Source organism: Falco naumanni, chromosome 1, assembly GCF_017639655.2.
Source record: "Falco naumanni isolate bFalNau1 chromosome 1, bFalNau1.pat, whole genome shotgun sequence".
NCBI lineage: Eukaryota > Metazoa > Chordata > Aves > Falconiformes > Falconidae > Falco > Falco naumanni.
This window is the reverse complement of record NC_054054.1, coordinates 104,040,308-104,051,796: the sequence shown is the minus strand read 5'-3', so window position 1 is coordinate 104,051,796 and position 11,489 is coordinate 104,040,308. Positions and strand designations below refer to the sequence as shown.

At 45.4% G+C, this 11,489-nt stretch overlaps 1 protein-coding gene across 4 annotated transcripts in view; it reads left to right on the top strand.

The window, feature by feature from the left end:
• Positions 1 to 1,600: 1,600 nt before the first annotated feature.
• The window catches only part of SPNS2 (sphingolipid transporter 2), a 141,266-nt gene continuing 131,377 nt past the window's right edge, over positions 1,601 to 11,489 (top strand). For all 4 annotated transcript variants that reach the window (XM_040613699.1, XM_040613680.1, XM_040613673.1 and 1 more), the window contains exon 1: positions 1,601 to 2,078. In XM_040613699.1, coding sequence (XP_040469633.1) covers positions 1,784 to 2,078 — 295 coding nt within the window. In that variant the 5' untranslated portion in view covers positions 1,601 to 1,783. The remainder of the gene's footprint in view (positions 2,079 to 11,489) is intronic.

Genomic DNA, 11,489 nt, shown 5'->3' with positions numbered 1-11,489 from the left:
GCGTAAGCACTGTCACTTGACCACATTATGTACACCACTTGAATTCTGAAATCAGTGGGAACACGAAGAAGCAGTTTTGTTAGTATAACCTTTACCATATAGCCAGTCACATCTGAACTGCAGATGCTGCTATGGAGTAAGAAATGATTCCCTAGACTTCGACAAGTCAACCAGAACATCATCCTATGTTAATCCAGCTATGTTGTTTCTGTTTCCAAAACTAGTTCCGGAACATCTGTGCAGACCTACTCCCAACATAAAACCATCACTTACCACTATTTGGGAGTGTTGTTTGTCATCAGGAATGGTGTTTGCTCCTCTCCTCAGCCAGACGTTGCTCAAACAGCACTGAATTGTGCGCTGACTCACCAGAAAGTGCCCTTTTCACTGGCAGCATCCCGGGGGTTCCTTTTGTAGTATCTCACCAGATTACTGGCATAGTCCGGCCCCGGCGTCATCGGTGCAAGCTGCGTGGAAAGGGTGTGACAAGGCCAGGTATGTGGAGCACACACACATCGCATTGTGCTGGGAGCAGCTGCCATTTCCTCAGAGGTAGGTGGCAGGCGTTTTGTTTAAATGTGTAACCCGGAGACAAAGGCTTTCATCATGATAGAGTTTCGAGAGTATGATCAACAAACTGAGAGAAATCTGAAATTGTAACCTCCTGTTCTCCGACAAGTGCACGTTAGCTCTCTAGCAGTCATTTTATTTCTCTGTTTTTTAGTTAGCTTTTGTAGTTTTACTACAGGTACGACAGGCTGGAGCCACTCTGGTTGTGAACACTTTTAAATCTCTTTGAAGACTCCTCCTTTTGAAATGAAATTTCTCTTGGCTGTTGTTAGCTCAAAGGTAGAACTTTATAGGGAGCGGGATGGAACTGTTTTCAGCGAGGGGAACTTTGGAGCAATTTTACTTCCTTTGAAGATGCGTGTTGTTTCTGAAGTAACTTCTGTGCTGTAGGAAAATCGTCTGGGGCCGAGCAGGAAGCTGTGAGGCCGGTGGCGCATTCCCGTGTGCCCTCACCCTGCCCTGCCATCGCCCCTTCCCTGACAGCTGCCTTTTCCTCACTGTAGACAGTTCAGGGTGTTGGAAGTTTTTGGGGTTTTTGGATTTGTTCTTAAAACCAGATCTGAGGGTGGGCCTGCGTGTGGCCCACGTGTATTTTACCGTTGGGCACAAGCCAGAATTGCTCGAGTCCTTTTTGTTGGCTATTTTTTCCCCAGCTCGCTACACAGTCCCGCCAATCCACGTGTTCCGAGCCCGCTGTGGAATCATAAAAGCTAGGAGACGGTAACCGACAACCTCGCCCCCACCGCGCTGCTCGGAGCCGAGCTCCGTGGGGCTGGAGCAGGGCTTTACCTCAGGGGGGCTGAGGAGATGCCAGACCCCCTTTCCCGCGCAGGGCGGGGCGGGGCGGGGCCGGGCGCGCGCGGCTGCTGAGGCGGGCCGGGGCGCGCGCGGGCGGGGGGCGGAGCCAGCGGCGGGCCCCGCCCCGGCCGGGCAACTGTCAGAGGCGGCTGAGGCGGCGGGTCCCGCAGGCAGGCGGGCGGGCGGCTGAGGCGGCGGGTCCCGCAGGCGGGCGGCCGAGGCGGCGGCTGAGGCGGCGGCCGGTCCCGCAGGCAGGCGGCTGAGGCGGCGGCCGGTCCCGCAGGCAGGCGGCTGAGGCGGCTCCCGCAGACAGGCAGGCAGGCGGCTGAGGTGGCCGCGGGATGCGGCGCTGAGGGCGCACCGGCGGTCGCTCCGCGCGGGTTCCTGCGCGCCGCCGTTCCCCTTCCCGCAGCCCATGATGTGCCTGGAAAGCGACGGCTCCTCCGGCAGCAGCCCGGGCTGCGGCGGGCGGCTCCGAGCCGGCGACGAGGAGGAGGAGGAGGACGGCGAGCGGGGCTGCTGCGGGCGGGGTGCCGAGGGCGAGGTGCAGACCCTGTCGGGCAGGATGAACCCGCCGGCGGCCGGCAAGCACCCCGAGCGCCCGGCCGCCCGCCACAAGGCGCCGAACCTCGGCCGGGCCCGGGTGGCGGCTGCCGGCATCCTCAGCGTGGGCAACGTGCTCAACTACCTGGACCGGTACACGGTGGCAGGTGAGGGCACCCCTCGGCGTCCCTTCCCGGGCGTGAGGGGCGGGCGGCGGGGATAGCCCCTGGCCCGGCACGCCGCCGCCTCCGTCCCCCGGGGGCAGCGGGGCCGGCCGGGGGCAGCGGGGCCGGCCGGGGGGCTGCGGGTCGCCGCGTCTGGGCGGGGAGGCCTCGCTGCGGCCGGTGCCCATTGTGCGGGTCCCGCGTCGTCCCCCCCGGTATTGTTCTCCAGTGGGTCTGAATCTGATGGAAAATAAAAGGAGGTGGCCTTTGTTTGTCTCGGCTGGATGGCGGAGTAAGTGTTTGGTGGGTTGGTTTTTTTCCAGAAGGGACCGATGCCGGGCAGCGGCGGCGAACGTTACTTGATGCGATTTATGGGCTGACAGGAGAAGCGTTATTGATCTTGGGAGCGGCCCGAACGCGGTGGGTGACAGGTGCAGCCGCTGTCACATACATACAGCCTGCTGGGAGACGGGGGGACGCGACCGCTTGTACTGCTGCGGGGGGGACACCGCAGCGGAGCGTGTCACCTTTGCCGTGTCCCCGGCGAGCCCCTCCAGCCCGGAGAAGCCAGGCTGCCCTTCAACGCTGGGCCAAGGAGGTCCCTGCTCTGCAGAGCTGCCCAGCAGGTGACGGGGGAGCTGCCCCGCAGCTTCTGCGGGCGGCGGTGCGCAGCAGCAGAGCAAGGCAAGGAGGCTGCAAGGGGCTCTGTAAAGCGCCTGGTTCTTGGGGTAAACGTTTTAAAATCGCGCACTCCCCGACGGATGCACCTTCCCAGCTGTGCTGCCTGACAGGCGCTATGCGCCTCGCGATTACTACTACTATGAAGCTTGGCTCCGAAACAAACGTGTGTGAGGATGTTTACTGTGCGGTCCCTAGAGGGGACTCCTCATTTATTCTTGTCAGGCAATAACAGCAGGCAAGATGATGATTACTGAACTTTTTCTAATTAGAAATGAAGTAGGCTTGTTGGTATTCAACTGTCTCATGTAATTAAAATATAATACATATTCTGTGTTTGGCAATACTGATAATTTTATCTTCAGAGCTTATAAAGGGATTTGCGCATGTATAAATTCTGCTCTATGCATATACACACCTTAATCACTAGGACTCCATGTGGTGTTAAACAAATCACATATTTGTTTATGCTGCATTAAAATAATATATGTTTGTAGGGCAGTGATGGAGTGCAAGGGACATAAATCTCGTCAGTGTTGTCAGAATAGGTTGGCCAGGTTGGTTTTGTTTTGTCTGGGTTAGGGAGGTGGGGGGAGGATCAAAATGAAAATTTAACTGACACTGTTGTGGCTTAGTTTTTTAGCCAGGGCTTGCTCCTTCGGGAAATGTAAAGGCCTGTATTGGGAAGTATTGAGTACTCGGTCGGTAGTCAGTGTGTTACAGGAGGAAGCTTGAAAGTACAGGGTTGATCTGTTGTTATGGAAGGAAATTGTACTTTGCTCCATCACCCTCAAACAGGAATCTTTCTGGCAGACATTTTTACTTTAATACACGGGAGAGTTTCCTTTTCAGGAAGCTATCCCCCACTCGTGCACCCTTTTCCTTTAAAATCACTGTCTTGTTCACCTGTTTGCTCTAGTACTTTCAGCAAGACCTTTGTCATCTGATTTTTCTGCCTGTAAGAGCAGAAGGCATGGGATACTCCAGCAAAGGGAGGGAGAAGCATCTTCATTTCTGGAAAGGCTGGGGAGTGCCTGGCCAAACAGAGGATAAAAACCACCTGCCTACTGTCATGTAGTACTACCAGTCCCAATGCTATGATTTCCAGTATTTCTAAGATAAGCTCTGGTTTTATGGTGCTCGGTCACTGCCTTGTGGAATTCATCTTCGTATCAAAGGTCTAAGATCTCAGACATCTGACTTTTCTTTGAGGACAGAATCAAATTTTGCATGATCTTTTTGTCTTCTGTCAATTGGTACTTATTTTTCAAGCTGGTGTTTTACAAAGTGCTACTCCAAAATGGGGAATAATTTAAATCCAGTCTAATAGAAGAGACACGGTAATAAAAACGTGTTTTGAGCTCAAAACTGACTTTATAACAAAGTCTTCTCTAAAAGCAATCTTTGCTTTTATATTTTGAGTCTTAGTGCATACCACATGCTTATGTGACGTGCACTTGCATATGAATCAAGCTAGCACTTTGAATATTCAGCTCATGTCTCAAGACAGGTAATAATTAGCAAATACAACTCTTCAGACCTTCAAAGTACATTTCAAATATGAATTGTTGCAGCAACATAATAAGGGTGTTTGACACTAGCCACGTTATGGCAGGGGAAGTAGCATCAGAAGTTATGATTTACCTAAGGCCAGTGAACTGTTGTGAGAACTGAAATTAATTTCTGGTTCCAGCTCTATTTGAAACAAGTGTTAGGAGAGCAACAGTACCGATGGAAACTGGTTCCTGAGGATTCATGTCTCTAGGGTGATCCCTTCTGTGGGTTCTCTGACGTCAAATAAGAGCTGACCTTTGTCATTAACCTTTCTTGTCTTGTCTTACAAGAGGCTGTCCTCTACCCAACCATCTCTTTTAAATGAAAATGTTGGGAGCTTTGGGATTTCTTCCTGCTGTCAAATTTCGTCAAAAGCAGGTCAGTGGACTCAAAAGTGATTAGTAGGCAGCTGACAGATGGACATAAGCAAATGGAGAAACCAGTCATGTGGGCACAATACTACAAGTACATCTTCTACCTTACTTGAAATCTTAGTTGCGATCATTTTGGTCTTCCTGGTCACAAATGCAAGTATGAAAAAAAGCAAGTATATCTATAAAATAAGTATATGCAATTATATACTTAGTCACTAGGAAAAGAGATCAAGTATGGAGCTCTTTGTTGCAAATGTCATTCGCTGGGTATCTTCCACTGTCTTCTAACATAGAAGACAGAGGATACACATCCAGTCAACACAAGGAGATCTTACGTGCTAGAAAGAACGAGGCTGACCTCTCCTATAGCACATCTTGCTCCTGAAAATGAAAAGCGAATGCTTTTGCATTGCTAAAAAGTAAACAGCAAATGTGGTATTTCTTGGTGTTTACAGTCTGGAACAAGGTTGTTGTGTATAATTGTTTTTGGGTAATCTTTTTTCAGGTGCAACAAACAAGGAAGTAGCTGCCTATTTCCCTAGGTTTGGTTTAATGACTTCCCAGTATGGACTAAGTGAGTTTAGGATGGGATGTGCCTTTTGGTATCTGGGATGTTCCGTGACAGAACTTGAGTGTAGTTTCTGAGACACAGAACATGTATCACACCTCACACTAAGTGGCAGCTCTTTTGGGAACACGTGGTGAAACTGGGCCTCCACTGAGGACTGACCTGCTTCTTACGGTTTAAGAATAAGTTTCTTCCAATGCATTAAAAAGAAAAAGACTGCGCAGTCGTAGTGGATGTTTCATTTATGCAGAGTTGGAAATTTCCAGTGTGTGTGTGTAATGTTAAAATGTAATGGTATTTGGGAGAAGACAAAAAGTGGGAATGCCTCTGCTGTGGCTCTTCTAAGGAAAAGATTGAAAACTCTGTGCTGAACATTACTGACTTGAAGGAGATGATCCTCTGCAATTTTCTTAATAGGTCTTTGATGATACTGAAAACAGTTGCCTGTGGAAAAAGCAATCTTTCAAGAGCTATGATGTTTTGCTGCTATTAGGAAAGCAAAGAGTAAGGAAAAGGGAAAACTAGGAGTAATGAAGCCATTGTGGATTACCTGTGAATCTAGTGTGTTTCAGCCATCTGGAGATGCTGGGACATATCTTCTTCCTTAATGAAGTTTTGGGAAAAGTCATCTTGCTTTCAGAAGCTTGGAATGTGGTTTCACGATTATGCCATGGATGACCTTCTACTATGCCTGCTGTTGACGATGAAAATAGTCTTGCTTCATTAGGGTGTCACCTCCACCTTCTAATTCAGATGCTACTTCCTGGCATTTCTGTAGTGCCTTTAATTTAAACATAATGATTTAATTAAGCTGGAGATCTACCCAGCAAAGTAAACGAGTCTTACTGTCCCACTACAGAAGGGGAAACAGAGTTGTAGAGTGTCGGCGATTTGCCTGTGGTAATGTAGTTAGTGGCAGAGTCTTGGCTGGTGTTAGTCCATCCTTGAGGTTCTCTATCACTGTGACATAGGCTTTGGTCTGCTGTTTTTGTCCTGTAAATGTCTGTAACTTGCTAATAACCATATTTGTGTTAATTAGCCTCTCATTACAACACATAGTTGCAAATCAAATACCATTCTTTGAAGATACATACATGCAAATGGTTATTGAAAGTTGAAAGGCAAGTTTAAAACTATGTAGTACAAGCTATAACTGAAGGGTTAGGAAAGGTTCAACACTTAACTCTCAAGTACAAAGACATTCAAGAGGTTATAAGCCAAAACTTCTTTTGACTTGTGAGCTCATATTTGTGATAATAATATATTACCTCATAGCATATTTCATACTGAATGATCTTCATGCAGTCTGAGATCTCATATATGTAACGGGGTAAAGAGAGCCCCTTATCCCCGTTGTAATAAGGCTATGCTTGGTGGTTATAGTTTCAGGGAGGAAACCATTAAGTGGCAGTACAAGTTCTTCATTTTTTGTGTGTGTCTTTTTTATTTATTTTTTTTATTATTATTTTTACTTTTTTGAGCTGATTTCAACCTAGGACTTGGTTGTGGAAGGAGTGTAATGTTGGAAAATATTAGAAAAGAATATTGACTGAACCTACTTGAGCCAGCAGTGCCCCTAGCTCACACATGTGAGAATTTGCAAGATGACAGTAATGTTTTGCTTGACAATAGGTACCTGTTACTGGCTCAGAATTCAAGTACTGCACTGTGAGTGGAAGTGGGAAGGACTGAACCTCATGCACATCAAAAGCAGGCAGTAGAAAGCACTCTACAGCACAGTGACAGGGGCTGTGTACTAGCATCTAGTTCTTTTAATGTTGTGTTTTCCCTGATGGCCTTTATTGCATAGTCAGCTGCTTCCTGTTTGCTGGTTCTTATGCGAGTTGGCAGGATTTGTTGCAGAGTATTTTACATTTCAAGCGAAGTCTTATTATGTTTAATCATAGTATTTTTCTTCCTTGTGATGTAGGTTTGCCAGATAGTTACTATCTTTGTTATTATGTGCAGATTTTCCTGTTTGACTCTGAGATCCTCTTTCATGCATGTTGATTAATTTTATCCCCAAAGCATCCAAGTCATCACAGTCAGTGAATATGGCCTTTATTACATGGAGTTAAGATCCTCATAAATACTGAGTGTATTCTTAAGAATAATGTGATTATCTTACTAGTCTCTTGATCTCTGAGACTGTCAATATCAGAAGCTGTGTGGAAAAGCTCCTTTGGTCAAAAGTGTCAGAATTCTGTAATCATTCCTTCAGGACTTTTCAGATACCATGCCAAGCTGCAATAGGGTTAAATTCCATCAGTCAACTTGTTTTTAGTTGTTCCTATTTATTATGCATTTATTCTTTATTGCTTCTGGTAGACTGTACATCAGAAGCAAATAAGCTGCTGATTAGGTAGCATGGTGGGCTATGAAGCTCAACAGATGTTGTTAAGAGCTGGTGACTTTTCCCCTAATATGAAATCCCATAGCTTTTGCTTGGGCTTTCAAGTGCTGAGGAACTTGTGATTGAAAGGTGTTACAATGTGTCACCTGAATCAAGTAAGTTTTGGAAAAGTCTTGGAGGTTCCTTACAGCTGTTAATAAAGACTCATGGTACCTATTCTGAAGATTCAGTGGGAAACCATAATTTTATTTTACAGATAGAAATTAGGAAATACAGAGATCAGAGCTCTTACCGACTTGCTTGTTTGCATCGTCATTGCTTTAGGTGTATTATAGACGAGAACATCATTGTGCAGCTTCTACTGAATCAGATGGTGCACCCAAGGTACTTACAATCCATGTACATCAAGAGATGCCAGAGAGCTGTAGGCCATGAGTAGGAGAGTCTGAAGGAGACAAGAGCAGTATTGGTTACTGTAAGGGGCCCTAGGAGATTAGCATATATGACTTACGTTGTTGGAAGTGTAGCTAAAGAGTGAGGAGGAATTTGAAGGTAAGTGTTTACAGACAGCATCTACCAAACACGATGAGCGCCACAGGAGAAGGCGTGAAGATGTCTGTTGGAAGTGGATGACGGAGGATGTCACACTTCTGCTGGTTGAGAGAGTTTTTTGTGGAAATTGGTGCTAGGGATATAGGGTGATGAGTGTTCTAAAAAGAAAAAAAGTATCTTCAAAATGAGTTCTACAAAGGACCTGTGAAGTGCCTATGGGGCCATGGGGGTTAATGGAAATTGAGCGAAATGGGCTTGGGCTTAGAGCCCAGAGAGGTATAAGTGAGGTGAACAACTCCTGGTGGTTTCCAGAGAAGTTTAGGTACAGAACTTGGTGTGGACCTCTCTTGAAAATTGTATTTTTGGTGAACTGGTCAGAAAGTCAAGAAGTAAATCTGAGACAGGTACAGACAAAATAAAACTCGAAATAAAACAGAAAAAACCCAAACCCTTAGTTCTGAGCTCTTTACTAGAACCTCCCTTTGAGTCTGGTACTATTAAAATAGTTTGTGCTGCTATTTATAAACTGGACAAATACTTTACTTAGTATTGGCAGGCACAGTAGGCATCTCGTATGCATTTTTTTCTTTTTTTGACACATCTGTTTTCATTGTTGTTTTGTGGGTGTTTCTGTTTTATGTAACCCAGCTATTTCTGTAGGGTTGCAGGGAGAGGAAGTGAAAGGGAGGGAACGCTAATTTCCATCCACTTTTACAGCAGTGTAAGTAATCAGGAAAGTGAGAACGTAAGGAAACCTGGCTGACTGAAGGGATGTAGAATCCTTCACTTCTGAGGTCGTTTCCCTGGACCTGTTGCCAGTCAGGAGTGGCTCAGGGTTTCCTTTGGAAGGCTCTTACATGGGCTGTTCGGGAGCCTCTGGTGCTCTCTTTCCACTCTTTACAATGCTGTGTGTTTTGGGAAAGCCTCCACACAAGGCACGACTGGGAACCACCACGTTACCTCAAAATACGAAATGACAGACTAAGCCATTGAGTTCTTCTGTCACGTTGATCCTTCTGGACAGCAATGAGGCATATCGTGAGAGCACTGTGGCTGCTCCCACCTGTTCTGTACTGCTTTTTTTGAGGGGATAAATATCAGTCATCCTTCTCCAGAACTGCTGATCTTCTACCACAACTGAAATCATAGAGCAATTTTAGCTGAAGGGAGAGAAACATAGAAGAAAAACTCTGCTTTATGCCTTGCCAGACCTAAATTCAGGCTTCAGCAATATCAACAAACCAGGATTATGTTGTTGGTGAACAGTATTACCTCTTACAGGCTTTTTTTTTTTTTTTTTTAATAACTTTTCTATGCTTTTGCTGGTGGCCAGCAACTGCAGTGGCTGAACAGAACAGCAGAGGGAAAAGATGAGGGTTTATACGGAGAATAGCTGCAGCGGCAGCTTGGAGCTTGGCTGGCAGTATGAGAGAACCACATGCTGGAATGAAAATCCTTTCAGCCTTGGCATGTGATGAATTTTTATTTTAAGGCTGCATTGAACCAAAACTGCAGTAATCCATTTTACTCCTTGTTCAGGCTTCTGTGAATAATTATGTAAATAACAAAACACAGTTAATTATTTGTTTCATAGCTTCCCATTTTCTTTATTTGTATTAGAAACATGTCGTTACTGTCTTAGAATATGAGCCTTGTGTTCTTGGCAAGGTGGAAAACAACAAGAGTGGGTGAACTGAGAGAGGCAACAGGACTTGTGTCTGTGTGAAGCCTGCAGGGCTTGAATTAAACCTCCCCGAAGGTTAACTTTGACTCCTGTGGCTGTCCTAGGATTTGATGATCTGCGCGCTCTGCATATTCTCATTTCAGAGAAGTGATCCTTTGGGAGAGTACGCCAACAAAGCAGTGAAGATCTGAAACGGGGGACTTGCCCTGCTGTTGATTTGCAATTTTCACTTCTTTCTGCCTGTCACCTCTGTATTTCATGATTTGTGCTTGTGTGGTAGTGATGACCTTGGGCATTTTGCATTTATGCTGGCATACACATAGTTGCTTTAGCACATTTTTGCAACTAGCGCAGTTTGGGAAGTTTACAAACCACTGTGTGCTCTTGCTGTGTATTTCTTTAGTGGGACTTTTCATCTGAAAGTGTGAGACTGTGACAGGATTGTGTGTGTGTGTGCCTAAGATACTGGATTCTCATTTTTACATTGCCTTTAGTGTCGGGTAGTTTTCTCTAACAGGCTTGTGCTTGTAAACTTCATCCCAGCCAGACCCACTGTGGCTTGGATGTCCTGAGCAGCACAAATTAAATAATATGATGTGACATCAGCTGACCAAGTGACATGATAATCCAGACTTCAGTAATTGAGCAGGTTGGTGTAGGATATGTTGGTTATGAGACACTGAATCAGGGCTGCTTAAGCACTTTGAGGCAGGGACTAATTTTGTGCAGTTCCAGGCATGCTGTCAGTGCTAAATAATAATTAATACAGAATTGCAACACTATTAATAAATGCTGATTGTGTAAGTTAGGAAACAAAATATGCAATAAAGAAAAATGATTTCTAATGCACCAGTGTGGCTCATAAAGAGTGGTCATTGCATGTGTTTGTGTGTTAAGCTATTAGATCTCAAATATTGCTGAAGCTATAATGTAAAAACATTTATAATAGTCATGCTATTTCTGTCTAGCAGCCAAAAATGCTGACTAGCTTTCAGGATAACAATCTTTTATATATTCAGGAAACCAAATACCCAAGGGCCACCAGTGACTGAGAGTTACAATGCTCTGATTAGAACTGACAGTTCCTGATCAGCTCCGTCTTGGATATGTTAGTTCCTTCAGTGGTGGGGAAGAGAAGAAGGAGAGCAAAAAGCAATGTAGTGTGGTAGTATTAGGAGATAAGACTTTTTTTTTTTTTTGGTTTTTTTCTTCCTCCCCTTTGCAATTTTTGAGGAATTTGTAACTTGGAAGTACCAAACAAAGTACCTGAGTAGCAGTGCTTGGAAGGGCAAACACTGATCTCTCTGTGATGACTTTCCTATAACAATATAGGGGAAATACTGAAGTGTTGGTTTCTAGTTATTGGTTTTTGACTATAACAACAATGTGCTGAGACTCCTGAGCTTCTGATGATCAGTTAGGCTATGGTGTTCGGGGCGCTATAAAGTGTGTATGTGTGTTTTATTCCCAACTGGTACTAAGGCAAGGAAGGTAAGTTTTATTTTTTTCTCTAAATGGGAGGTATCCTGGTGGCTTTGTTCATCTGTGCTTTCATACAGACTTCATAAACAATTACACAATCCCTAATGAAAAACCTTGGTCAGAAGGTGAGGTTGTTGGGTGCTAATTCTGGCCAAATGTGGGGGTGGCA